The sequence below is a fragment of the Leptodactylus fuscus genome, chromosome 7 (assembly GCF_031893055.1).
Source record: "Leptodactylus fuscus isolate aLepFus1 chromosome 7, aLepFus1.hap2, whole genome shotgun sequence".
Classification (NCBI taxonomy): Eukaryota; Metazoa; Chordata; class Amphibia; order Anura; family Leptodactylidae; genus Leptodactylus; species Leptodactylus fuscus.
In genome coordinates, this window is record NC_134271.1 from 26206916 (window position 1) to 26233448 (window position 26533).

At 45.5% G+C, this 26533-nt stretch overlaps 1 protein-coding gene across 1 annotated transcript in view; it reads left to right on the forward strand.

Moving 5' to 3' along the window:
* The window catches only part of CHRM1 (cholinergic receptor muscarinic 1), a 134358-nt gene extending 112699 nt beyond the window's left edge, over window positions 1-21659 (forward strand). The window contains exons 3-4 of the mRNA XM_075281440.1: window positions 8502-10141; window positions 21214-21659. Coding sequence (XP_075137541.1) covers window positions 8572-10137 — 1566 coding nt within the window. The 5' untranslated portion in view covers window positions 8502-8571 and the 3' untranslated portion in view covers window positions 10138-10141; window positions 21214-21659. The remainder of the gene's footprint in view (window positions 1-8501; window positions 10142-21213) is intronic.
* Window positions 21660-26533: the final 4874 nt, after the last annotated feature.

A 26533-nucleotide genomic window follows, 5' to 3' on the forward strand; every position in this document is an offset into this window, starting at 1 on the left:
CTGTCTACTATGTGTCACCACGCGTTTGGCGCCACGCCTGATAATAGGATTGTGAGCTACTATTTAGAGGGGAAATTTCCTTTATTGGGTACAAGAGGCGTAACCCGAAGTTCCTAGGCCCCAGTGCATCTGTAATGGGGACCCCGTCTACTTTGCATCACTTAGAATAGTTGTATATTGCATGGGGCAACGGGATTTTGGGATTCCAATTGCTACTTCTGCACCCCCTATAGCAACACCCATGTAAATGGGTACAACTGCTAAAGAGATATCTGAAGGCCATATTGTACTTCTATGGAAGCAAAGATAGACATTGACAACTAAGGGCCCCATGAATGCACGGTATGGGCCCCTGGATTATAATCTGTTAGCCATAGACCACTTCAGTCATGGGTCTCAAGAAAATCCTTCATGGATGGGCCAAATCACAAAAAATCTTGCAAAATGTGTCTAATTGTAATAGACAGTGACTAGCATTTATTTTTTATGGTAGCAGTGCCCCCACCCCTATTGCTTGTAGGGCAGCTATGTAGCGGCATTGGTTGTGTACCCCTGTGTGGATCTATATGGAAATAGCTTTGGCAGATGAATTATGAATGTTTATATGGCCTCTATTCACTTGTGGATACTATAACATGCAGAATATATAGCGGAGAACCGCTTGTGCTGCCCAAGGTTTATAACCTACATAAATCAGCTCTTATCCTAAATGAGTGGGGGTCTAGAAGGCTAAAGCCCCATGTTGTGAATTACTGTGTTTTTCCTGCTGTGGAATCGCCGCTGTGAATCCCATTCCCACTTTGAGGTAAAAACCGCGGTGCGGACATGCCACGATTTCCAAAACCTGCGCGGCTTAGGAAATCACAGCATGTCAATTATACCTACAGAAATTGGCGTTTTCCCCATAGGTATAATTGTAACAAAAAATCCATGGAGGAAAACTCTACAAACTCTCTGTTTAAAGCGCTGAGGGAAGAACTGCGATGCGTTGCTGCCACGCTTTATTGCTGCCGGACGTTCCCTGGGGCCTTAGCTTTACAACACCTGCAAAGTGAATGGGATTCTGGCTAATCCCTGTTTTCGAAAGTCACTTACGGAAACACTAGCATTTTCCTTATAGGTATAATAAGTAGAGATGAGCGAACAGTGAAATATTCGAGATTCGATATTCGTTTCGAGTAGAGTCTCAGTATTCGACTACTCGATCGAATATCGAATCCCATTATAGTCTATGAGAAAAAATGCTCGTTTCAGGGGAAACCACTATTCGACTAAAGGAGAGTCACCAAGTCCATGAGTAGCAGGAGGAGAGTGTTTAGGAGGAGCGCTGTGCAGTTAAAGCGCATGGACCCCATTATAGTCTATGGGGTCCGTGCGCTTTAACTGCACAGCGCTTGCAGTTGCGCTGATAAAAAGTAAGCTCCCTCGTAACAGCAAGCGGCCAGCTCTTCCGGCTAGCAAAGACAAGCCTGCAGCAAATCAATGCTGATTCTGCAGCAGGCTCGTCCTTGCTAGTCAGGAGAGCTGGCAGCTTGCTGTTACGAGGGAGCTTACTTTTTCTCATAGGAATGAATTTACCAGTGTTGATTGGCCAGTGTACAGCATTCGGCCAATCAACGCTGGTTCTGACGGAGGCTCGTCTGTGAGGAGGCGGAATCTAAAATAGGACCACAATGGAGACTGCTGTAGTCCAATCTTAGACTCCGCCTCCTCACAGACGAGCCTCCGGCAGAACCAACATTGATTGGCCGAATGCTGTACACTGGCCAATCAAAGCTGGTCAATTCATTCCTATGAGAAAAAGTAAGCTTCCTTGTAACAGCAAGCTGCCAGCTCTCCTGACTAGCAAGGATGAGCCTGCTGCAGAATCAGCATTGATTTGCCAAATGCTATACACTGTATAGCATTCGGCCAATCAACACTGGCTCTGAATCGAATATTTAATGCGAATAGCTAGTAGTATTTGATCGAGTATGAATATTTAGAATACCGTAGTATTCGATCGAATACCTACTCGATCGAATACTACTCGCTCATCTCTAATAATACGGGCAAAAAGGTCATAGAGGAAACCTCTAAAATAAAAATACTAACGCGTTTCTACCACTTTTTTTTCTTTAAGTTTTCTACAACTCTTGTAGCCGGGGCTCCCACAATACATGTTATTAGTCTCAGTCTAGTAAAGACGTATAGCATATTTCTATTTTTGTCCATTTTTTTTTTTATAACAATAACACCTTAGTTTTGTAAAAAGAAAAAAAATTCGTATTCTCCCATCTCGGCCTTGAATTATGAAAGAGCCATTAGGATGCTAGGCTAGCTGTTGCATGGCCGAGTGATCTCGGAGAGCGCTGATAAGCGTGTTAAGTCGCTGCTTAGCATATAGCGTCTGGAAAGAACAAAGTTATTACACAGTGCAGCTGAGCGGAGGCTGATACAAACTGAAATCTTCATTAATAAGTTATAGATAGAGTTGGTGTGGTAAGAGAAATGGATTAACCCTTGTGGTATGGGCCAGAGAGTCCATGATCTGAAGGGTGGGATGTGCCTGCAAGACGGTATCGGACTCGCGTCACGGGATACGGCCATGGGAAGTCTGGGGAATATTCTGTGGTCAGTCCGTCCTGTAGAACAGGTGACATCATGGGCCGGTCCCTTCATGGGCCGTGATAGGCAGAAAGATGCTGGGAACATTCCTCCCACCGCTGGGTCACACGGGCGCCGTCCCTCTCCCCCCTGTGTGGATCTCTTATTGGAGCTGACATGGGTTGTCATGTAAAACAAGATACGCTCTGGCAGAATTGTGTCACGGTGTGAAACAGAGCATCACTTAACCCTTCTCGTCTTTGGCCGATTTAACCCTTCGCTTCAATTGGATAAAACGTTAAATTCACCTAAGTCATGTGGGCACCGTACCCCCCCCCCCCCCCCCCCCGATCATGTCTCGCGTCGACTGCAGAGCATCTTTCCGAAGTTCACGTCTGTGGGCTACCGCTTAACCCCTATGGAGCCGCCATCCATCACTATCACTCAGCCCGCCATTAACCATTGCGCCGCACAGTGCGGTTTAACACCTACGAGACTCCAGACTGCAACATATCAGCTTTAAAACATTGACCCTATTTCTTTGAGGATGATGGATGAATAATTTAACCAGCCAGGACTCTCCGAGGTTTTACAGCTCACCCAGGAATAGTTTCATGAAACAGAAACGCGTTTTCTTGATCTCGTACAGAAGACTTATACGTCGGAAACATTTCCATACATGGCTTCTGTGTTAATTCTCTGGATGGCATAAAGTGCATAATCGATGGTCATTATTGGCGGCCAGATCTTTATAGTCTTGACGTATGGGAGCAGGTCGAGGAGTCTATATGGGTTCTATAGAGATCCACCATTGGACACATGGCTGCTTTTATAGGATATTCATGGTTTCCTGATTCTATTCTTCCCCATATTACTCTGACACAGATCTGCTTTTAGAACATCCGAAGCTGTGCTCATAGAAGTGATAGGGGTTGCAGCAGGTCGAGCTGCGAGCGATGAAGATCTGGAAGGCTTGTGGCACGATAAGGGTTAATTCCCCGGCTCCTTAAGGGTTAAGTTATGCAATGCTTTCTAGATTGGAGTGTTGTAGTTACAGGGTGTTTGCGTGCCTGTCCTGTGTACACCTGTCTCGTATCGCTGTTTGCCCCAAGATCACCTGTTTACCCACAGACCTGAAGGGGGAGGACGGGGAGTGGAGAATTAACAAGAACTTCGCCGAGCACTTCCTAACCCTTTCCTTCCCAGGATGACTTGGAAACCAATAGAGGCGTCACCTGAGCTCACTGGAAGAGGAGGAATTGTTCCATCAAGGTACTCGGTGAAGTGAGTTCAGCTTACGTACAGGAACAGATGGCCTTGATAGAAATGAATAATCACTGCAGTGGCCACCTCATCCCTTTAAAGGGAGCTTGTCACTGGGTTTGGGGCCTGTAAACCATCAGCATGATGTGATGCAACTGGAGTGTAGGATCCCAAGCCTGTCTAAACGCTTTAGAATATGAAGTGAGAGCGGGACTCGCGTCCAGCACCTTTGGGCGCATGCACAGTAAATCCAAGGGTATTGTCCTCAGCTTAATCTGTGCATGCGCCTGAACATCAGTCCTAGACTCTTCTTCAAAAACTTTGATCTACATTTTCTAAAGTACGCGGTTTTGATTTTTGGCGGGTTTAGGATCCTAAACCTCCGCTGCATAATATGTTGATGGTTTACAGCTTCACAAAGAATACTCCGGATACCTGAAAATATCAAGACATCATGTTAGACAATACAGATTTACGGGCCTCACCTTGTAATCCATGGAAACGTTTTAGCTCAGCCAGATTATGTTGCATCGTTTTTTTTGGGGGGGTTAATACAACTTAGGCTTCTTTAAGTAGAACTATAGTCAGGAAATCGGGTATTATCCTTGGTCCTCAGAAGTCGTAGACCATGCTGTGCCATTCAGAGCGTCCAGCAGAGAGGTTTTCTTCATTCAATGGCTTCTGCTGGCATAAACCAGTAAGATAATGGCAATGGGAAGTAATGGCCTATGTTTTTTTAATGTCTTGCATTATCTATAGGAGTTTGTCCTGAGACATATCTCATCCTGATTGTTTTCTTTTTACTATATATTGTAGAAATCTAACACTATTGAATCTAAGTTAGTTTAGCAAAATGGAGTCAATCCAGATAGATTGAATCTAATGCGACTTGAATGGGTTGCAATACCAGACAAATCCCACGGATGAAGGGGGGTGTTATTTCTGCACTATCCTCTCACTAGTATAGTTGTCTGCTCAATGTCTTTCTTGATCCTGGTTTCATAGATCACAGCCTGACCTGTTTTTTTTCTAGCATGGGTTGCTGTGTAGACTGGTCGTCTCCCTCTGCTGCCTGCCTGAGAACTACTATGTGACCTTATATTCATCATACCTACCTCTTTTGTCATAATGCCTCCATGTTCCTCCTCTGCCCCTCACATCCCCTATCTGCCACTTTCTTTGCCCCTCACATCCATCTGCCCCTGTCCTTCTTTTACTTACCACCCATAATATTCTCTCTCCCGCGGCCAGGCCCTATTACCTTTCCCAGTGTTATCGGCAAAAGTTGGTGCAGCTTTACAAGAACCTTCCAGGACCTTTGGTGACATCAATCAAAGGTCCATTTTAGAATGTTTGTTTGTGTACAACCCATCTCATCCACATACTGTGAAAAAAAATTTCCATAGAAAATCTGACCCGCAGTGCCGATTCTAAATTCACAGCATATTTTTGTGGATTTTTACCATGCATTAAAGCCTTTGCTTTTCTAATCTTTTTAACATCCTTAAAAAGGACCTTTAACCAACTCCATTTCTTTGTATCCTTTAAAAGATGCTGCTCCATTGTTTCTGGGAATTTTTTCTATAGCCCCCACCATTCCAGAGCAATATGTGCAGTTAGTTTTGGTGTCTGATATTCTAATTAGGCATTGCACTTTGGATAGTCTTGGACCAGAGCAGACAAGGGGATGTGACTCAGTACTCTGATACTGATGGCCTCTGATTGGACAGTATTAGAGACCTCATAATCACGCCCCTTGTCTGCTCCTGCCTCACAATGCAGAGCTAAAATAGTCTATCAGGCACCAAAACTACCTGCACTGATTGTTCAGGAATGGAGTGAGCTAGAGAAAATTCCAACTGTACTGGAATCAGTGGAGCTGTGTCAAAGAACAGGGGTTGGTGAAGATGGCAAAAAGTCCTCTTTAGGCTAAGGCCCCACGGGACGCATCGCAGTTCTTCCCGCAGTGCTTTGAAAAGAAAGTTGGAGGAGTTTTCCTCCACGGACTTTCTGTTACAATTATTTCTATGGGAAAGCCGCCGGCGTTTCTGTAGATAGAATTGATGCCGCGATTTCCATAAACCGCGCCGGTTTTGGAAATCGCAGCATGTCCGCGCTGTGGTTTTAAATGCAAAGTGGGCATGGGATTCGCATGAATCCCATCCATTTCGCAGTTACTGTAAAATGGCGTGATTTTTCCTGTGGCGTTTCCACCGCGGGCAAATCGCGGAGTTTCCGGCCTCAAAGGGTAAATTATGTTCAGGCATAATCAAATATTGGTGTCTAATATGATCTGAGGACAGCATGTATATCTTAAACGGCAAGGACATGAAAACTGTGCGATCATCTCAAAATGGTCTTCTATATGGCGGTCTTCTGAATGAAGATGGTCATAATATACAAAATCCTTCAGAGGATATCTGGTATGGACAAGAGGGAGGTCGTCTTCATTGTGGAATGAGAATTTCAAGTGAAACCATAAATCTAGATTTTTAAGGGATGTTCTAGGATTAGGGCGGGTTCACACCTGCGCCCGGTCTCCGCTTTTGGGTTTCTGTCTTCTGCCCCGCAAAACTGGACAAGAGATGGAAACTACGCGGCAATACAGTTTTGTTTTTTTGCTAACTGGACACAGTCGTGCATGTCCGACTTTGTGTTCAGTTAAAAAAAAAACTTTTCGCCACATGGAGGCAGAAGATGCTCATGGGCAGTCACTTTGCAAATCCAATCAGGTGTATAGGTTTGAAAACTGACCACCGGGTTTCCGTCTCCTGTCCAGTTTTGCGGGGCACAAGACAGAAACCCAAAAGCGGAGACCGGGCGCAGGTGTGAACCCACCCTTAGAAAAACATGGCTGCTTTTTTTCTTTTTCAAAAACAGTGACACCATTTTTCACAGGTTGTGTGTGGTATGACAGCTCAGTGGAAGCAGAAAAGAATTGTACAACGTCTCAACATCCACATGGTGCAACCTAGCAGTCAAACATCCACCAATAAGACATGTATTGCCTATATTATGGGCATGCTATAAACATAGTGGTGTGAACACCGTCCAAGAAGGGAATGGTTGTATACCATTGTATCATTATTTCTAACCTCCGTTTATAGCTGTTCTGTTTACTGGGCGATATCTCTCATGATGTCACCAGTCTATAGTCTTATATTATTACTATATTATTCTTTTTGATGTGGTATTTTTAGGTAACACTTATAAAAGTTTTATCCCTCTGTCATAACCATTGTTGTCTATGTGGCGCCATAAGAATTTGGTGTGCGGTCAACCTGTGTTGTGGTTTCCGTTATAATAAAAAAACCACAATACAGATGTGAACAGAGCCTTACAGTTCGGAGAATGATGCGGTATGAAAGAGAATAATGATGGCGATAAATAGAATGAGACGGGAATAGTTATCTACAATGTAAACAGAGCAGAGGCCAGAAATGTGGTGCAGAATAGAAGGATTAGGGCAACGGAACAGTAGGTAAAGTCATAAAGTATAAGGAATGGGTTACAGAGGAGAATAGATGGAGCAGCACATAGAGAGTTGGACTCCAGCTGTAGCTAGAGGAGGTGTTACACGAGGCGAGCGGGTGTTTTGGTAACATATGGCTCATTCTAAAATGTTTCCTTCCAGTAATCGCTTCTCTTTCTTTCACTTCCTCCTACTTTTAATCATTTTTACTTGTGAAAACTAAACCTGTCCAACCACTTCTCCTCCGTCCCTTACTTTAAGTAATACAAGGGGGAGGGGGGGGTCCCTCCTTCAGCAACGCAACGTCTTCCTCCAGCGATCAACAATAGAGATCATAAATCCGGTTTTGTTTAGCTACAGATTAGAAACACACGTAGAAGAGGAGGCGGGCGAGGAACTAGGAACGAAAGAATAATAAAAACAAAATTTAGAAGGAGACGTACAGTAAGAGGTACGGGCGCAACACCTTGGTGAAGTGTCAGGTGCAACAGGTGGTAGCTTTCTACGTGCCTGGATCTGTACTATTGAGCTGTTATCAAGTGTTTTTTTTTAAAGGGACCTGTTCTATTGAAAATGCAGTGTGATCTCATAGGGCAGATTGGTATTTGGCTATGTATGAAAAGAAAGGAAGAACTTATTTATCGATCTAAGTCTCTGATCATTCTGGGTTTAGGAGTCCAGTGGGCGGTCCCATCCAGTGATTGGCAACTAGCCCTGTAGGCATATGTAGGCATATGTACTATATACAGGGAAATTTGCCAATATTGAGTGACACCTACGAGACCCAAGTCCAGCATGGGCACAGGTTTAGGCTGCTTTCACACAACGCAGTTTCATGTGTGTCGTATGTACCAGCCTGAGCTCTATATGGGGCGATGGACTCCTAGTAATATAGGAGTCCATCTCCACGCAAAATATTATCCCATAGCAAGAGTAGTATGTGGCGAGGCATTGACTTCTAGCATCATAGATAGCTATCGTGCTAGGACGTCTTCTCCCTACATAGTGTCCAGGCCGGTAAACCCGGCACACATATGCGAAAACGGCCTTACGACCAATAAATCCATGTTCCAAATAGTCACTTTCTACAAAACTACATATCTGTCCAGCTCCTCTTCTGCCTTTGTACTGACCATTATTGTCTTTCCGCCACTGATTCTTATTTTTCTTGTACTTGCAGGTTACAGTGGATAAAGGGTTAACATACCTTGGTTCTAGGGGACCATACCCCAGCTGCCCCGAAGGATTTCATGTTAGCCCTGCATCAGAATGCTGGGCAAGAATCGATGACCGACTGGCTTCCAACCATGAACAATTCCACTATTGACCCGCTGACCCCTAATGCTACGGAGCATCCATACCGTGACCCCTTTGGTGGCCACGCTGTGTGGGAAGTGGTGCTTATCGTCCTGACCACAGGAATCCTTTCCTTTATTACTATAATTGGGAATATCCTGGTTCTCTTGGCCTTCAAAGTCAACAGCGACCTAAAGACTGTCAACAACTACTTCTTACTTAGCTTAGCATGTGCCGATGTCATCATTGGAGCCGTGTCCATGAACTTGTACACAACCTACATTATAATGGGACGTTGGGCACTTGGCACTCTTTCCTGTGACCTGTGGTTGGCGCTAGACTACGTCACAAGTAACGCTTCTGTGATGAATCTGCTGATTATAAGCTTTGACCGCTATTTTTCAGTTACTCGGCCATTGACATACAGGGCGAAGAGAACACCAAAAAGAGCAGCTATTATGATTGGGTTGGCATGGGTGATATCTTTAGTATTATGGGCACCTGCTATACTGTGCTGGCAGTATATTGTCGGTGAAAGGACTGTAGAACCTGACGAATGCTACATCCAGTTCTTCTCACAGCCTATTATTACATTTGGCACTGCCATTGCTGCCTTTTACTTGCCAGTAACCATCATGAGCATACTGTACTGGAGGATTTACCGAGAAACTGAGAACAGAAGTAAAGAACTGGCTGGCTTGCAAGGCTCGGAGACAGAAAACATTGTTCGTCCCTTGGGGAGTGTCAGAAGTGGGAGCAGCAGTGGCATGGGAGAATCGGTAAGGTTGTCCAGACCACAAGTAGCAGTGCCAAGGTTCAAGAAGCCATGCTGTTTTCCAGGTAAACTTTCTGCCAGTCCTTCGCTCCGAAACTATCCTCAACACCGAAGTAATGGGAGCTGGAATACTATGGAAGACGCCGCTTCTGCAGACTCTCTCTCCTCTTCTTCCGAGGGAGATGAACATCCATATGAGATGAAAAGCATCTGCTCAGCAGTCATTCGGCTACCAATGGTCAGCACTGTCGTTGCCACACCAACTGCCTCTCATGGGTCCAATGACACCCTTGGACAGGGGACTTTAGAGAACGAAGTCAATGGAGGAAAGCGGGAGGTGTCTAGGAAATCATCCCGAACCCTGGCCGTAGCTTTGCCCTCAACAGTTATTAAAGCTAAAGTGGAAAAAACCCGACATGGAAAGAGAAAAAGCAACTCGCTTATCAAAGAAAAGAAAGCCGCGAGGACTCTAAGTGCTATATTGCTTGCGTTTATTTTGACATGGACTCCTTACAATATCATGGTGCTAGTGTCCACGTTCTGTAAGGGCTGTATTCCCAACACGTTGTGGGAGCTGGGTTACTGGTTATGCTATGTTAACAGTACTGTCAACCCCATGTGTTATGCACTCTGCAACCGCTCATTCAGGCGCACCTTCAAAATGCTTCTTCTATGTCGATGGGACAAGCGGAAATGGAGGACTCATAGGCACACAGCAGCTTTCTTCAGGACCCCATCACAGTGAATGGGTGGGTGACAAGAGTAAAGTCTGTGAGCGCTATAGTTACTTTTATATGACGATGAAAATGGCCATTTATTTTTCAGGTTTTCATAAAATACCATTTTTTTTTACTGATAGTGGTATATGGAGCTCTCTTCTTATTATAGCTTTCTGCTTTCGGAACCAAATGCAGAAGGACTTTGCTAAAATGAAGTAAAGAGCTCTCAGCATTATGTTCACGTAAGGGGCGAGCAGAGCAGGAAGTCTGTGTATTACAGCTTTAGCCAATAGCTGCAGGGCAGGAAGTTTGTGTATGACAACTTTAGTCAATAGCTGCAGAGCAGGAAGTCTGTGTATGACAGCTTTAGCCAATAGCTGCAGAGCAGGAAGTCTGTGTATGACAGCTTCAGCCAATAGCTGCAGAACAGGAAGTCTGTATTACAAATTCAGCCAATAGCTGCAGCGCAGGAAGTCTGTGTATGATAGCTTTAGCCAATAGCTGCAGAGCAGGAAGTCTGTGTATGACAGCTTTAGCCAATAGCTGCAGAGCAGGAAGTCTGTGTATGACAGCTTTAGCCAATAGCTGCAGAGCAGGAAGTCTGTGTATGACAGCTTCAGCCAATAGCTGCAGAACAGGAAGTCTGTATTACAAATTCAGCCAATAGCTGCAGAGCAGGAAGTCTGTGTATGATAGCTTTAGCCAATAGCTGCAGAGCAGGAAGTCTGTGTATGACAGCTTCAGCCAATAGCTGCAGAACAGGAAGTCTGTATTACAAATTCAGCCAATAGCTGCAGAGCAGGAAGTCTGTGTATGATAGCTTTAGCCAATAGCTGCAGAGCAGGAAGTCTGTGTATGACAGCTTCAGCCAATAGCTGCAGAACAGGAAGTCTGTATTACAAATTCAGCCAATAGCTGCAGAACAGGAAGTCTGTATTACAAATTCAGCCAATAGCTGCAGAGCAGGAAGTCTGTGTATGATAGCTTTAGCCAATAGCTGCAGAGCAGGAAGTCTGTGTATGACAGCTTTAGCCAATAGCTGCCGAGCAGGAAGTCTGTGTATGACAGCTTTAGCCAATAGCTGCAGAGCAGGAAGTCTGTGTATGACAGCTTCAGCCAATAGCTGCAGAACAGGAAGTCTGTATTACAAATTCAGCCAATAGCTGCAGAGCAGGAAGTCTGTGTATGATAGCTTTAGCCAATAGCTGCAGAGCAGGAAGTCTGTGTATGACAGCTTTAGCCAATAGCTGCAGAGCAGGAAGTCTGTGTATGACAGCTTCAGCCAATAGCTGCAGAACAGGAAGTCTGTATTACAAATTCAGCCAATAGCTGCAGAGCAGGAAGTCTGTGTATGATAGCTTTAGCCAATAGCTGCAGAGCAGGAAGTCTGTGTATGACAGCTTTAGCCAATAGCTGCAGAGCAGGAAGTTTGTGTATGACAGCTTTAACCAATAGCTGCAGAGCAGGAAGTCTGTGTATGACAGCTTTAGCCAATAGCTGCAGAGCAGGAAGTCTGTGTATGACAGCTTCAGCCAATAGCTGCAGAACAGGAAGTCTGTATTACAAATTCAGCCAATAGCTGCAGAGCAGGAAGTCTGTGTATGATAGCTTTAGCCAATAGCTGCAGAGCAGGAAGTCTGTGTATGACAGCTTCAGCCAATAGCTGCAGAACAGGAAGTCTGTATTACAAATTCAGCCAATAGCTGCAGAGCAGGAAGTCTGTGTATGATAGCTTTAGCCAATAGCTGCAGAGCAGGAAGTCTGTGTATGACAGCTTTAGCCAATAGCTGCAGAGCAGGAAGTCTGTGTATGACAGCTTTAGCCAATAGCTGCAGAGCAGGAAGTCTGTGTATGACAGCTTTAGCCAATAGCTGCAGAGCAGGAAGTCTGTGTATGACAGCTTCAGCCAATAGCTGCAGAACAGGAAGTCTGTATTACAAATTCAGCCAATAGCTGCAGCGCAGGAAGTCTGTGTATGACAGATTCAGCCAATAGCTGCAGAGCAGGAAGTCTGTGTATGACAGCTTTAGCCAATAGCTGCAGAGCAGGAAGTCTGTGTATGACAGCTTTAGCCAATAGCTGCAGAGCAGGAAGTCTGTGTATGACAGCTTTAGCCAATAGCTGCAGAGCAGGAAGTCTGTGTATGACAGCTTTAGCCAATAGCTGCAGAGCAGGAAGTCTGTGTATGACAGCTTTAGCCAATAGCTGCAGAGCAGGAAGTCTGTGTATGACAGCTTTAGCCAATAGCTGCAGAGCAGGAAGTCTGTGTATGACAGCTTTAGCCAATAGCTGCAGAGCAGGAAGTCTGTGTATGACAGCTTCAGCCAATAGCTGCAGAGCAGGAAGTCTGTGTATGACAGCTTCAGCCAATAGCTGCAGAACAGGAAGTCTGTATTACAAATTCAGCCAATAGCTGCAGCGCAGGAAGTCTGTGTATTACAGATTCAGCCAATAGCTGCAGAGCAGGAAGTCTGTGTATGACAGCTTTAGCCAATAGCTGCAGAGCAGGAAGTCTGTGTATGACAGATTCAGCCAATAGCTGCAGAGCAGGAAGTCTGTGTATGACAGCTTCAGCCCATAGCTGCAGAGCAGGAAGTCTGTGTATGACAGCTTCAGCCCATAGCTGCAGAACAGGAAATGATGTAAAAGAAGGGGCACTAACTAATAGCATCGAAAATTTGGAATTTCGCTTAAAAGGGAAATTCCCAACTGGGCCCCTTTTGGCATATCCATGGATACACCATGAATTTCCAGTAGATATCTAAAATGGGAACACCCCTTGATCAAAGTAAATCCATTCTACTAAATATTCTAAACTTGCCTCTTGGATCTGCACTTATCTAAGTATTGGAATCCCCCAACCTTTGTGTTGTGGGCATTGTGTAGAGAAGTGATCACACATGCACATTTCTCTATATACACTTCTGTAGCTATTGTTGGAACTCTCGCAGAAGTGAGTATCCACCTTAACCCTCCCACATATATCATAAGAAACTGGAATCCCTAAGGCCCTGTTCACATCAGCTTTTGGGTTACCGTTCGGGGAGTCCGCTTAAGAAACCACATGAACCCCATACACTATAATGAGGTCCGTGTGGCTTCCGCACGAAACATGCGGAGAGAAAAGTACTGCAAGTGGCACTTTTCTCTCCACGTGTTTCGTGCAGAAGCCACATGGACCACATTATAGTCTATAGGGTCCACAGGTTTCCTGAAGGTAACTGCTTTTTAATGTGTATAGGTTTCCAGTTGGGGAGTCCCCAAGTAGACTCCCCGAACAGAATACCGAATGCAGATGTGAATCGGGCCTGACAATATATCTTTTGTTACAGTCATTCCAAGACATATATAGCATAAACAACACCCAAGAACAAGTGATTATGAAGATAATCTTGTTTCCCTGTCGTCCCTACCAGCGGCACAATGTGGGGTATTTCGTGCCCCTGTGTGCTGGTAGGACAGGCGGAATTTTAATTAGCCATGTATTAATTTCACATGGCTTGTTCCCTTTAAGAGGGCACAGATACCTCCCCCCTGTGCGTTTTTTTCTGTCCTGTGTAAAGGATCGGACAGGTGGGGAGGACTCTGTGTCCTCCTAAAGAGAAAGAGTAAGAAGAAGTTTCAGGTACTTACCTGCTCAGACCTGTTCAGGTGTCTTCAATCATGCACTCTGCCCCTTTGGACTTCTGTCGGTCCTGCAAAGAGAATAGGTAAGATTAAAGTTACCTATTTTGCCCACCTCCCTCACGCAATCCTACCTCCTGTTCCCCGGCATCCAGTCTTGCTGGGCTTCGGGAGCCGCGCGCAGCCAGCCGGCGTGTTCGCGCGGCTCCATGAGGGGAACTTCCGGTTTCGCGGAACCTTTCCTCTGCGTAGGAGGGTTCCGGCCGGTCGTTTAGAAGTGTAACACCGGCAACTTCCGGTTTTTCGGCATTCGCCGTTCCGGGACCACGCGAACAGCAGCGTTGGACACTGGAGGTCCTCAGGAGATTGAGGTACGTGCCAATGTAGTTGGCTCAAGGGGGGAGCGTGACTTGAAGGGCTAGGAGTGTTATGAAGGGCAAAGGAACGGAGCTTTTGACTAAGGCCACGCCCCTTCCGGATATGGGGCTGTAAAAAAGGGGGCAGGTTGCATCCCTCATTGCCTGCTAGTCTAATCCCTAGCTGGTTTCTGCGCTGTGGCTTGTGGTTACCGCTTCAAACTGCATTTATTCTACTGCAAACTCTGCTGAAGGTTGGTAAGTGGTCTGCAGAAGCTGGGTGAGTCTCCTCATATGGTTCCTTGAATGTACTCCTCTGATGTTTCATATTCCATGCTTAGGTATCGCTGAAAGCTAGCTTCTTTTTGTCATGTCTTCCTCTTCTACCCCTCCCGGGGATCAAGTAAGACGGAAGAAGTCTTCTAAAAGGAGACACCTGGCTTGCATTGATTGTGACGTTCCACTACCTGATGGTAGGTGCGGTTTTTTCGTCTGCTAATTCTCCCAATGGTGGGAGTATCCTGAATGTCATTGTTTTGCCTTTAGGCTATGACTGGTCACGCTGCCAGCAATGCAGGGGACCTCTGCGGGAGGAACCCGTTACCAGTGATATGGTTGCATGGGTCAAGGAGTACATGGTGAGTACGGTTGCCGCAAAGAGGGGAAGGGTCCCCTCCGGCTTCTAAGTATCCTTGTGTTTTTTGCAGGATGATTCTTTAAAGGATATCCGTACTTCACTGGCTCAGCTCACCAAGAAGCAGCGCGTGGAAAGGCGTTCTGCTTCACTGCCCTCCCTGGAGCGCCTCCAGGTGGAGGAGGTGTCCATATCATCGGACGATCAGTCCTCCTGTACCAGCAGACCAATTTTCCATCGGGAAAAGACTAATAAACTGCTGAAGGCCATCCGGTCGTGGGACCAGGTTGGCGAGGGGGAAGCCTCTGCGTCCACCTCTGGGAAGCGGAGGGTTTTCCAAGTGGACGCCTCCATGGCCAGCCTAATGGAACAAGAATGGAAGCAGCCGGAGAAGGCTTACGTCACCACCAGAGCTTTCAAAGCAGTGTATCCGATTGATCCCTCCCAGCTGGATCGCTGGGGTCCGCCACCCAAGGTGGATTTAGCCATCTCTAAGCTTTCCCGTCGCACTGTCGTGCCCATCGATGACGGGTCAAATCTTCAGGATTTGCTCGATAGAAGAGTGGATTCAACGCTCAAGAAGGCGTATTCGTCTGCTTCAGCCCAGGTGACGGTGGGCATCGCCTCAACGGAAGTAGCTGATAAGCTTCAAGCCCGGCTGGACCGCCTGGAACGGGATATCGACTCCGGGGTTAACAGGGACGACATCCTGGCATCCATGGGGGAGATCCGTCTCGCTACGGATTTCCTGAGAGAATCGGCAAGACAGCAGGTGAAGCTGGCTTCCAAAGCCATGGCCCTCAATACCGCCGCCAGGAGGCCCTTGTGGCTCAAACCTTGGCGGGCTGATGTCGCCTCCAAGTTTTCTTTGTGTTCCCTCCCCTTTCAACCTGGGAAGGTTTTCGGCCAAGGGCTGGACGATCTGATGGAGGGATTGGCTGATGGTAGAGGGAGATCACTACCACAAGCAACCAGAGGAGGAAGGCCTCCCCCTTCTAGGGGTCGAGGCTCCACGTCTCAATACAGGCCTCAACAAGGAAGCCAGAGACGCCCCAGATACCGTCCGAAAGGGGCGGGTCGCGGGATCCCCAAGGAGGACCCTAAGAAGAAGGGGTTTTGAGGGGACGCCGCTCTCTGTGACCAGCTCTCCCGTAGGAGGGCGCCTTTCGAATTTCCTTGTGGCATGGCATCTTCACATTCTGGACCCATGGGTCTTTCAAGTTGTTCAGCGAGGATACGCAATAGAGTTCTCCCATCCTCCGGTGGATCGTTTCATCACTACGCGGGTCTTACCAGCCCTACAACAAGACTGCCTGGAGGCTTCCGTCGCAGAATATCTCTTAAAGGGGGCCCTGGAAAGGGTCCCTCCTCCCGAAGTGGGTCAAGGAGTTTATTCACCCGTGTTCTTGGTTCCAAAGTCCACAGGAGGGTGGCGGATGATTATAGATCTTCGGTTCCTCAACCTCTTCATAAAGGAAAAACCTTTCAGGATGGAGTCCATAGACTCAGTAACCAGTTTCCTATTGCGCAACGAGGTCATGGTCACCCTGGACCTGAAGGATGCCTACTTACATATCCCCATCTTCCCGCCACACAGGAAATATCTACGTATAGCCGTTCTTATGGCTGGTCACAGAGAGCACCTACAGTTCACTGCTCTGCCATTCGGCATATCGTCAGCTCCGTATGTATTCACCAAGATGGTCGCACCAGTTGCCGCCGCTCTCAGACTTCAAGGCCTCTTCGTGGTTCCCTACCTCGACGACTGGCTTATAAAAGCTCAGTCTACTTCAATTCTCCATCACCACCTCCAGATAGCCATCGCCTTCCTCCAGGAGTTAGGTTGGCTGATCAATTGGGAGAAGTCAGAAATAGTGCCATCCACCCGGAAGAAATTCCTAGGGTTTGTTCTGGATTCCCAGAGCATGCAGTTTTTCCTATCTCGTCCAAGGCGAGCAAAAATAGAAGCTTCGGTTCGGGGCCTCCTCAGGTCCCGATGGATCACCATTCGCACCGCCATGCGGGTCCTAGGCCTGATGTCTTCTTCAGCCAAGGCGGTCCCTTGGGCTTTATGGCACTTGCGTCCCCTTCAGATGGAAGTGTTGAGAGCCTGGAACGGATCTCCACGGGGACTGCACAGGAAGATCTGCCTTTCTCCCGGTACCCGTCTTTCCCTCAGATGGTGGAGACACCTGAAAGACGGAAGGTCCTCGGTTCAACCTCGTTGGACCCTGTTGACAACAGATGCGTCCCATTCGGGATGGGGAGCCCACCTGGACGGCAGGACTGTCCAGGGTCTGTGGAGGAATCCAGAGGTAGGAACCTCCAACCTGAAGGAGCTAAAAGCAGTGTATCTGGCGCTGAAGTACTTCGCCCCCTTTCTCGAAGGGAAGGCAGTCAAGGTCCGGTCAGACAATATGACGACGGTAATATACTTGAACAAACAGGGCGGCACCAGGGTTCCAGCCCTACTGAGAGAGGCGAACTTGATCTTCACGTGGGCAGAGAAGAATCTGACCCACCTATCCGCTGTTCACATCAAGGGCTCCCTGAACATAGTAGCGGATCAGTTGAGTCGGGGTATCCCTGTATCAGGAGAATGGTCTCTCAATCAAGACATATTCCATCAGATTGTCCAAATATGGGGCCTTCCGGATGTCGACCTCATGGCAACCCGACTCAACGCCAAGGTGGAAACCTTCTGCTCTCTGTACCAGGAGGACAATGCCTTGGCAGTGGATGCCCTGTCCATCCCATGGAGGTTCAGGCTGATATACATTTTCCCTCCAGTTTCCATCATACCCAAGGTATTGATGAAAATCAGACAGGACCAAGTCTCGGGAATTGCCATAATCCCGTTCTGGCCGAAAAGGACTTGGTTTGCCCAGCTCATGTGGATGAGTCAAGGCAGGTATTGGAGGCTTCCCCCCCTCCCAGATCTGGTGACACAAGGAGAGCTGAGACACCACGATCTGAGGAGATTCAATCTGACAGCCTGGAGGTTGACCAGTCCCTATTAAGGAATAGAGGACTGTCTCAAGGCGTCCTAAGGACTTTAGCCAGCGCCAGAGCCACCTCGACCAATAAGAATTACCGTAGGATCGGTAATATTTTCCAGGCCTGGTGCACGGAACACGAAGTGGACTCCTCCGATCCCCCTGTGAGGGCGATCCTGGATTTCCTTCAGGACGGCCTAGACAGAGGGCTTGCAGCTTCTACCCTGAAGGTACATGTAGCCGCTTTGTCCGCCTATCTGGGGAGGCGGTTGTCTCAGGATCCTTTAGTGAGCACCTTTATCAAAGGGGCAACTAGGCTGAGACCAGCAGTTTCTGCTCCTGTCCACCAATGGGACCTCAGCAAGGTCCTAACGGCACTTTGTGTTGCTCCATTTGAACCTCTGGAGGAGGTGGATCTAAAGTGGCTGACCTATAAGGTATCTTTTCTCCTCGCTATCACCTCGGCAAAAAGAGTAGGGGAGCTTCAAGCACTCTCATCGGAAGCTCCTTACATTGCCTTCTTTGAAGACCGTGTTCAGTTGAGATTTCTGCCAGGATTCAGGCCGAAAGTTTCTTCTAGGGCGAATATGAGTCAGCTCATTTGCTTGCCAACCTTTTTTCCCGTGCCCACTTCCCCTGAGGAGGAGAAGTGGCATACCCTAGATTTAGTCCGGAACCTGCAGATTTACCTTCAGCGCACACGCGCTTTCAGGAGATCTGAGAACTTGTTAATAAATTTTGTAGGGGGCCATAAAGGCCGCAAGGCTTCTAAGGCCACCATCTCTCGCTGGGTGAAGGAAGCAATCAAGTTGGCGTTTGTGAGTCAGAACTTACCTCCGCCGACCGTCCTAAGGGCCCATTCGACGCGGGCAGTATCGACCTCTTGGGCAGAGGTCAAGGCTCTCACCTTGGACCAGATTTGTGCAGCAGCATCCTGGTCTTCAGAATTAACCTTTGTGAAGCACTACCGACTTGATCGGTATGGCTCAGAAGCTACTGCCTTCGGGCGTACTGTATTACATTCTGCTTGTGTTTAATCTCCCACCCTTATGGGGATTACTTGCTATTTCCCCACATTGTGCCGCTGGTAGGGACGACAGGGAACAAAGGATTATGTAGATAATCTTGTTTCCCTTAGTCCTAACAGCGGCACAAGGATTCCCCCCCTATTGTTGTTTATTTTGGAATGTATGTATTATTACTTGTTATTTACGCACAGGGGGGAGGTATCTGTGCCCTCTTAAAGGGAACAAGCCATGTGAAATTAATACATGGCTAATTAAAATTCCGCCTGTCCTACCAGCACACAGGGGCACGAAATACCCCACATTGTGCCGCTGTTAGGACTAAGGGAAACAAGATTATCTACATAATCCTTTGTTGTCTTAGTCCTAACAGTGGCACAACTGGGGTATTTTTTGCCCGTGTGCTGATAGGACAGGCAGATTTTTAATTAGCTAGTATTAATTTCATAGGATCCCTTAAAAGGACACAGCTTCCTCCCCCAAAACGTGTACATACCAGAGTAATATCAGGTAATATAACAAAATCAAGCATAAGCATATAACACATTGTGTGGTTTCCCCCCCCCCCTTTTAAAAAAAAAAAAAAATAGGGTGGGAAGTCTTGAGCCGCTGTTAGGACTAAGGGAAACAAGATTGTCTTCATAATCACTTGTTCCCTGCCATCCCTACCAGCGGCACAACTGGGGAGATACCAAGTAATCCCTTCAGGGCGGGAGTTGACTGCAGACCGAGCTTAAGACAGCTCACCCAAAGGCAGTAGATTCGGTAGAGCGAGAGCTCAGATGGTAGTGGCTTATGAACGTGGTCTCCGAAGACCAGGAAGCAGCTGTGCAAATCTGGTCCAGAGATAGCGCCCTATTCTGTGCCCAGGAAGTAGCCACAGCCCTGGTTGAATGAGCCCTGAGAAGGGCAGGAGGCGGTAACCCTAGGGCTGTAAATAAAGCTTTTATGGCTTCTCTTACTCAGCGTGCTATAGACTATTTTGATGCCTTGAGGCCTTTCTGGCTACCAAGGTAGTTGATCAGAAGGTTTTCAGACCTTCTGAAGGGGTGAGTGCGCTGCAAATAAATTTGAAGGCATCTGACCACATCTAAGGTGTGAAACTTCTCCTCTTCCGGAGAGGAGGGAGATGGGTAAAAGACAGGCACACAAATTAGCTGATTTATGTTTGTACTTGATGGCACTTTGGGCTTAAACCCCGGGAGGAACTGGAGTTGCAACCGGTCCTTGAAGAACGAGGTGTAGGGTGGTTCTGAAGAAAGTGCCTGGAGCCCACTCACTCTCTTTGCAGATGTTATTGCGAGGAGAAATTGAAAGGCCGACATGACTCCAAAGCAAGGTAAGCGGCCGTAGGTCTGCTGGGAGCCTTTTAGAAAACAATCTTAATAATTTTTGCTGGAAGCATGTCGCAAGGAAGCTGTGGAAACAAACACCGGGCCAGGTAACTGTTCAGACCTGATCCCTTAGGAGGACACAACATCTTCTCCACCTGTCCTGGTCCACACAGGACAGAAAAAAAAAACACGTTTTGGGGGAGGAAGCTGTGTCCTTTTAAGGGATCCTAGCCATGTGAAATTAATACTGGCTAATTAAAAATCCGCCTGTCCTACCAGCACACAGGGGCAGAAAATACCCCAGTTGTGCCGCTGGTAGGACGACAGGGAAACAAATTTTTTAAAATTTATTCATATTGGGATTTCTTCAGTCTGCGATAGAGATGGGCAAACCTTGTGAGTTTAATTACATGAATATTCACAAGATTCTCCCACATGTTGCATTTTAAACCAGAGAATATCAGAGGCCCAGGGCAGGTGCTTAAGAAAATAAACCCTCATACTCACCTTCCCTCACCTCTCCTAGGATCCCTTGTAGTGTCTGGTATTTCTTTCCCAGGCATCTTCCAGGTTCCTGGACTATATCAGCTGCCTTGGGTCACACTACGTCCCTTGACTGAGTCTCAGCAGTCATGTAGGAAGCTTCGATGTCAGGACACTTCGAAGACGTCCAGGAAAGAGCACCAGCCAAATCCAAAATTTTTGGAAAATTTGTAAAGAACCCAGCTCACTGCAAACCAATTTGCTCAACTTTAGTCAAAAAGTAAGATAAGACTAATTGGCATACAATGCACACAGCGAGTACAGGAGAATCTGCTGTATCTCTCTCACTCAAAACTAGCCCCAGGACCATGCAGGACATATATAGAGAAGCACTAACATACTGACATCAATAAAGTACAAAATTCGGCTACTAGCACTCTCTTTCTACCCTTTCCATTGACTTGTATAGATTTGTGTATTCTGACTCAGGACAGATAACAGAATTTTTAGAGTGAAAGTCAGTTTAGCAGAGGAATGGATAAGCCTGATAATAGCAAAAACAAGCATTTCTCTCTGATAAGATATATTACTTTATTTCTTACAAATATGTCTTATTATGAGATTATCCTAATATTTTTTTCCCCTCTCAGGACACAGATGATCCTGTCAGACACAAGTTCTGCTAAAAGGACCTAAGACGACATGGAGTCCCCTGCATGTGTGGCTAAGTGGGACTACAAAGAACACGCTATCCCTGTGATGGAAATAGGGACAGAGACGGAAAAAGCGATGGAGTAAGGCCTTCTACGGGGACTCTAGAACTGATCCATTTCAAACTTTTCCTACATGAAGTCTGGCTGTCTTGGGCTTTAACACGTCTTGTACATGTTATTCTGAACTAAGGGAAGGAGGGGGATTTAGGGAAGGCCGGTCTACACGTTCCGGGGATAATATTCCATTTACATACTCGTGGGATATCCCTGCTGTGCCAAACCAAACAAAAAGACAGGCCAAAGAACATGGTAAGGTTTTCTATTGTTTACAAACAGAGTTTTAAGGGGGAAGGGCTGTGTATTTATTCTGATTTCAAGTCAATAAAAAAAACCAGATACTACAAAAGGTGTACGTTACGGCCACGCAATTTCTTCTACCGATAATGGTTCATGGCGACTTGGAGCTTTGATCGTTTTTATCTAGATCTCTAAATTCCTTCATTTAGTAGCGTCTCCGTTCTGTGTGTGGCGTCTGCACTGGTTACGTGCCGACATTTCTTGTCTCATCTAGATGCCCAGAATGTTTCGGTCTTTCGGTGCCTGTATTATGGGGTTCCTGTGCTTCAATGAGAGATTGGCATCGAACCTTAACTCAATTAATTTTAACCATCGACGGGGAGGGGCATTGGTGATAGAAGACACCTCTGGTGGTGGCTTATCCAGCCAAAAACAAAAGGATTGGACATGTTGAAATCCATAAGGAACTCCCGATTCACGACTGGACACTTTCACATTTTTTCGTACATGAAGTTTTGGTGACTCTAAAAATTTTTTATTAAAATACTTTTTTTTTGGCGATAAATAGGACCTTGTTTTTATATTTGCATGTTTTTTTTTCTTTATTTTAATATCCTAGAAAATATAAAACAAAAAAGAGCCTGTGTTTTTCACATTTTAAGTTATTTTTTTATAACTTTAAAAAAAAAAAAAAAAAAAAGTTGATTGTATTCCCTCTCCTTTACATTAATTTATACAGAAGTGACGTGTTGCGTTGCTGGGGGTGGGGCTGGAATCTGTGGTAGAAGTGATTTTTTAAATTTATTATATTATCTTTTTATTTTTTATACAATGCACCGCCATATGGTTATAATAGACCTTTGGGGATATTTTAACATTACATCTCTTTTTTTTTTCTGCTGATTTCCCCTGTAACTGATCTGATATATTAACCCCAATTACAAGAGGAATACAGCTTCCTTCGGACCCAGAAGTTCATACAGTTCCCATACCCCATCAGTCACGTGACGGCGATTGGGAAGGCAGGGACGGTAATAAACCTCCATTCCTTCTCTAAGGGAGATCTGGCTGTCGTAACATAGGCCTTGTACTCCTGTAGCCATACAATTTCATTCAACTGCTTAACACAATAAGAACGTATTGGTATGAGGGTTAAGAGTGGACCGCCCAGATGTATACAGTCAATGAGCAGTCTGGTATCGGTTCATTTTATGTGTATGCCAAGCTTGCAAATTGCTGATCTATCTTATTATAACAAACTAGTCATTCATACTGAGAGAGAAATCTGTTCTACCATTCTAAAATGTATCACATGGTGGGAATGTTGACTTGAGGCCATCATGAGAAGCAGGTTGTACATGCCCATGTGGCTACTATAAGACACTGCCCTAGTGGGTTTCCTCCCTTTCGAATCATAAGAACCTGTGCAGGATTTCTTTTTATTCTAAAAACGAATTGCCACGCGATGACCCTACATGTTGAATGAAACTAGGCCGATGGATGAACAAATCATCTGGTGAAAGACCATTTCAAGGATGCAGTCTTACACATTGTAGGCCATATTGGTTTTACAGTCCTTCATACTGACCTTACATGGCCAATGACACTGGACAAAGGATGGAAGATCTTTCTGGGAACAATCTTCATGGACTAGCGACTATCCAACAATTGTATATATGGCCGACTTCTTTCCCTGCAGGGCAACAAAAAATATCGCTATAGGTAAGAGCTTCATTACAGATTTTGTACTGGGGCCCAGATGCTTCCAATTCTGCCTCGGCATCCGACATGATTGTTTTGGTTGAAATTCTCCATTTTGGTGAAGTGATTAGAAAAAGATGGTAAGAAATTGGCCAACAAACACCAGGTCCAGTGACAAAAACCAGCTGCACAATGGGGCACAAAATTTGAGCTTTGCCCCATCTTCTACAGGTATATAAATCACTGGAATCTTGGAATAGATTAATGGTCCAATAAATTTCCAATTGAAAAGCAACAAAAAATTGTTAAAAACTGAATTTTTGTTGTTGTTGTGAAGCCATAAAAAGATGTCTGTACATTGCTCAGAGGATCAGCCTGACTCCAAAAAAATAGACAACTTTTATAGGGCTGGGAAACCAGATTTCAACCGTTACAAGTTTTTACTATCATGTGTAATTCATAATGGTATTATAGTGATAAAATATGCATAAAAAACACAAACGCTCAGATTTAGTATCACAGTGAAATTGATGTATATTTCATCTTCTGAAGTCAGAGATTGTTGCTCATTTTCTTTATCGCAGGAAGACTTACTCATCCAACTCATGCACTTCCCATTTGTTATAATGAACCAGACAAAAACATCTCCAACGTACTATGTCACCGTCATTGAGACGAGTAGAATTGGGCTGTATTCACATGCAGAAGATCAGTTCTGTGCCTCCTAATAAGGAAGGTCTGAAACCTGTACATGGAGAGGCGTGGAGTCAAAGGAAAATGCTCTTGTCTAATGTATGCTCCTCTCCTGCCTGGCAAACTGCTCATTTCACTGAGGGAGTGAGCGTTACAGATGTGACTAAAGCTCTAGTGAGAGATACCGTATTTTAATCTGCTTTAGGATGCTTCTCACTCGCTCCTCTTCCTGCTCCCCCTCCATAGAGTTCTATGCAGTCTGTTTTAATTGAAGACAGATCTCTCAGTGAATTCAGCAGTTTAGCAGGCAGGAGAGGAGCCGATGATAGCAGATAGGAGCACTTTCCTCTGGTAAGATACACTACATAGTTTCTTTTACTCACCTAAATTGTTCATTTACAAAAGAATTACTTGAAACAAGTTGTAGACTTTAACTTAAAATCTGGTTGATTTTGGACTATTTGTCGTTAGCGCTTATATGATAATGCAGAAAACTGCCCAATAATGAGGAAAATCCCATAATCATTCACTTATAGGGGTTCTCCAGTTAAAGAAACTAATCCACCGGATATGGGATAAGTATCACATCGCCGGGGCTCTGACCACTGGCCCCCAGTGACCAGGAGAATTAGGCCTAAAAGTTTCTCTGCATCCTCCCTGTGGGTGAAGCGCCATTGCGTTTGGGTAATTGGTGCTACATTGAATGCTTTGGGGTCCCCAGACTGTGATCTCTGTCTGCCTAGAAAACCCCATAGCAGTGAATGGAATTCCCTAAAGGCAAGCGATCTGGCACATAGGAGAATAGGAGACCGAAAGTCCCCAATGCCCTCTCTGATTGCTGTGGGACTCAGTGGTCAGAACCACAGCGATGTTGATAGGGGATTAGTATCTTTAATGGGACAACTCCTTTAAGTGAAAGCACCAACAGCCCAGCCATGTGTCAATCCAATCCATACCAAACGTCAATTGGTTACACTCTTATAGGGACCATATACATAGTTGTAGATTTTGCGGCTGTGTCCGAGTCGAATTAAATAGCCGGTCCTATACTTGTACGTAATCGTGACTGTCAATTCATGTGAATGTAAGGGTCAGTCAAAACCATGGATAATACAAGGTTCCCAATCCATGTGTCAATCGAATCCATAGCAGACGTCAATTGGTTACACTCTAAGGACTGATGATTGGGGAAAATATCAGGTGTGAATATTTGTAGGACCACCTGACCCATGTGAGGACTCATGCACACGACCGCATGAAGCCTTACATGGGTCAGGTGGTCCTACAAATGGTCACTCCTGATATTTTCCCCAATCATCAGTCCTTAGAGTGTAACCAATTGACATCTGCTATGGATTGGATTGACACATGGATTGGAAACCTTGTGTTATCCATGATTCTGACCGACCCTTACATTCACATGAATTGACAGCCACAATTATGTACAAGTATAGGACCGGCTATTTAATTTGATTTAAATCTACAGCTCTGTATATGGGCCCATTGTAATATATGGGTACCTACTTTAATACGTTGGTGTCGTGAGGTCTAAATGTACTGATGATCACGTGACAATTTTTTCCCTTGTAACACACAAAAGACCTTTGATGCTGAAGATCATTGCATTACTGGCATGGATATTAAACATGTAAAGAACCAGTGAAGTGAAAGCATTAATATATGATGAAATGTATTGGTCAACATACTAATGCATACACAGTCATGGCGTATAAGGTCTCATTTATCATGAAGATGTCCACCGCCACTACAGTGGAGTAACCGAGCAGTGGAATGAGGACGACTGAGGTCCTTGTACAGCGAGTATCCTTGTCATATTCCTTGGAATCTTCCGATGTTAGTATAACATGAGGTACGAGAGGCAATATCCACAAGACAGGGATCTACACGATAGCTAACTAAATATGCTGAAATGCTTCTTAACTCTACAGCAATATCGCTCTAGTCCACGGATAATCCGTACAAGATTGAGCTGCGAGATAGCTACAGCTTAATATGGGTATCATTAAAAAATCCAATTGCTAAAAGTTACGTCCACAATTTTACAATGTATGTATATATAGCATTAACCTACGTAAAATGTGGAGTTCCTTTGTGAATACTTTACTCCATTTCTTTTAATCTGATCCCAAAATCCCGAGTGGAATATAGTTTTGATGGTTGTCATTGTAATGTGTCAGCAACAACTCCACACCCTTAACAGCTTGGCTGGGCTTCAATGCTGCAGGGGAATAGTTAGTTTTCCCTTACTCAACAATTGGTGTCTATACTACATGTCTAAGACTGCAACTCACCAGAAAGACGACATGTACACACATTCACCCAGCAGGAGATATCTGAAGATTTCAAGGAAGTCTATCACAAGAACCCAGCATATCAACCAGTGCCTCCTATACTGAGATCTTGGGGTCTGTCAATATACAAATGAACTCTTTAGAGCAACAAGGACATTGCCATTTCTCCAAAGGTGCAAACAGCAACACCTCGTTGCCCCAAAGAATTAGATCCAGGGATGTAACTTGAGGAGGGTGCAGAGGTTGGGATCACA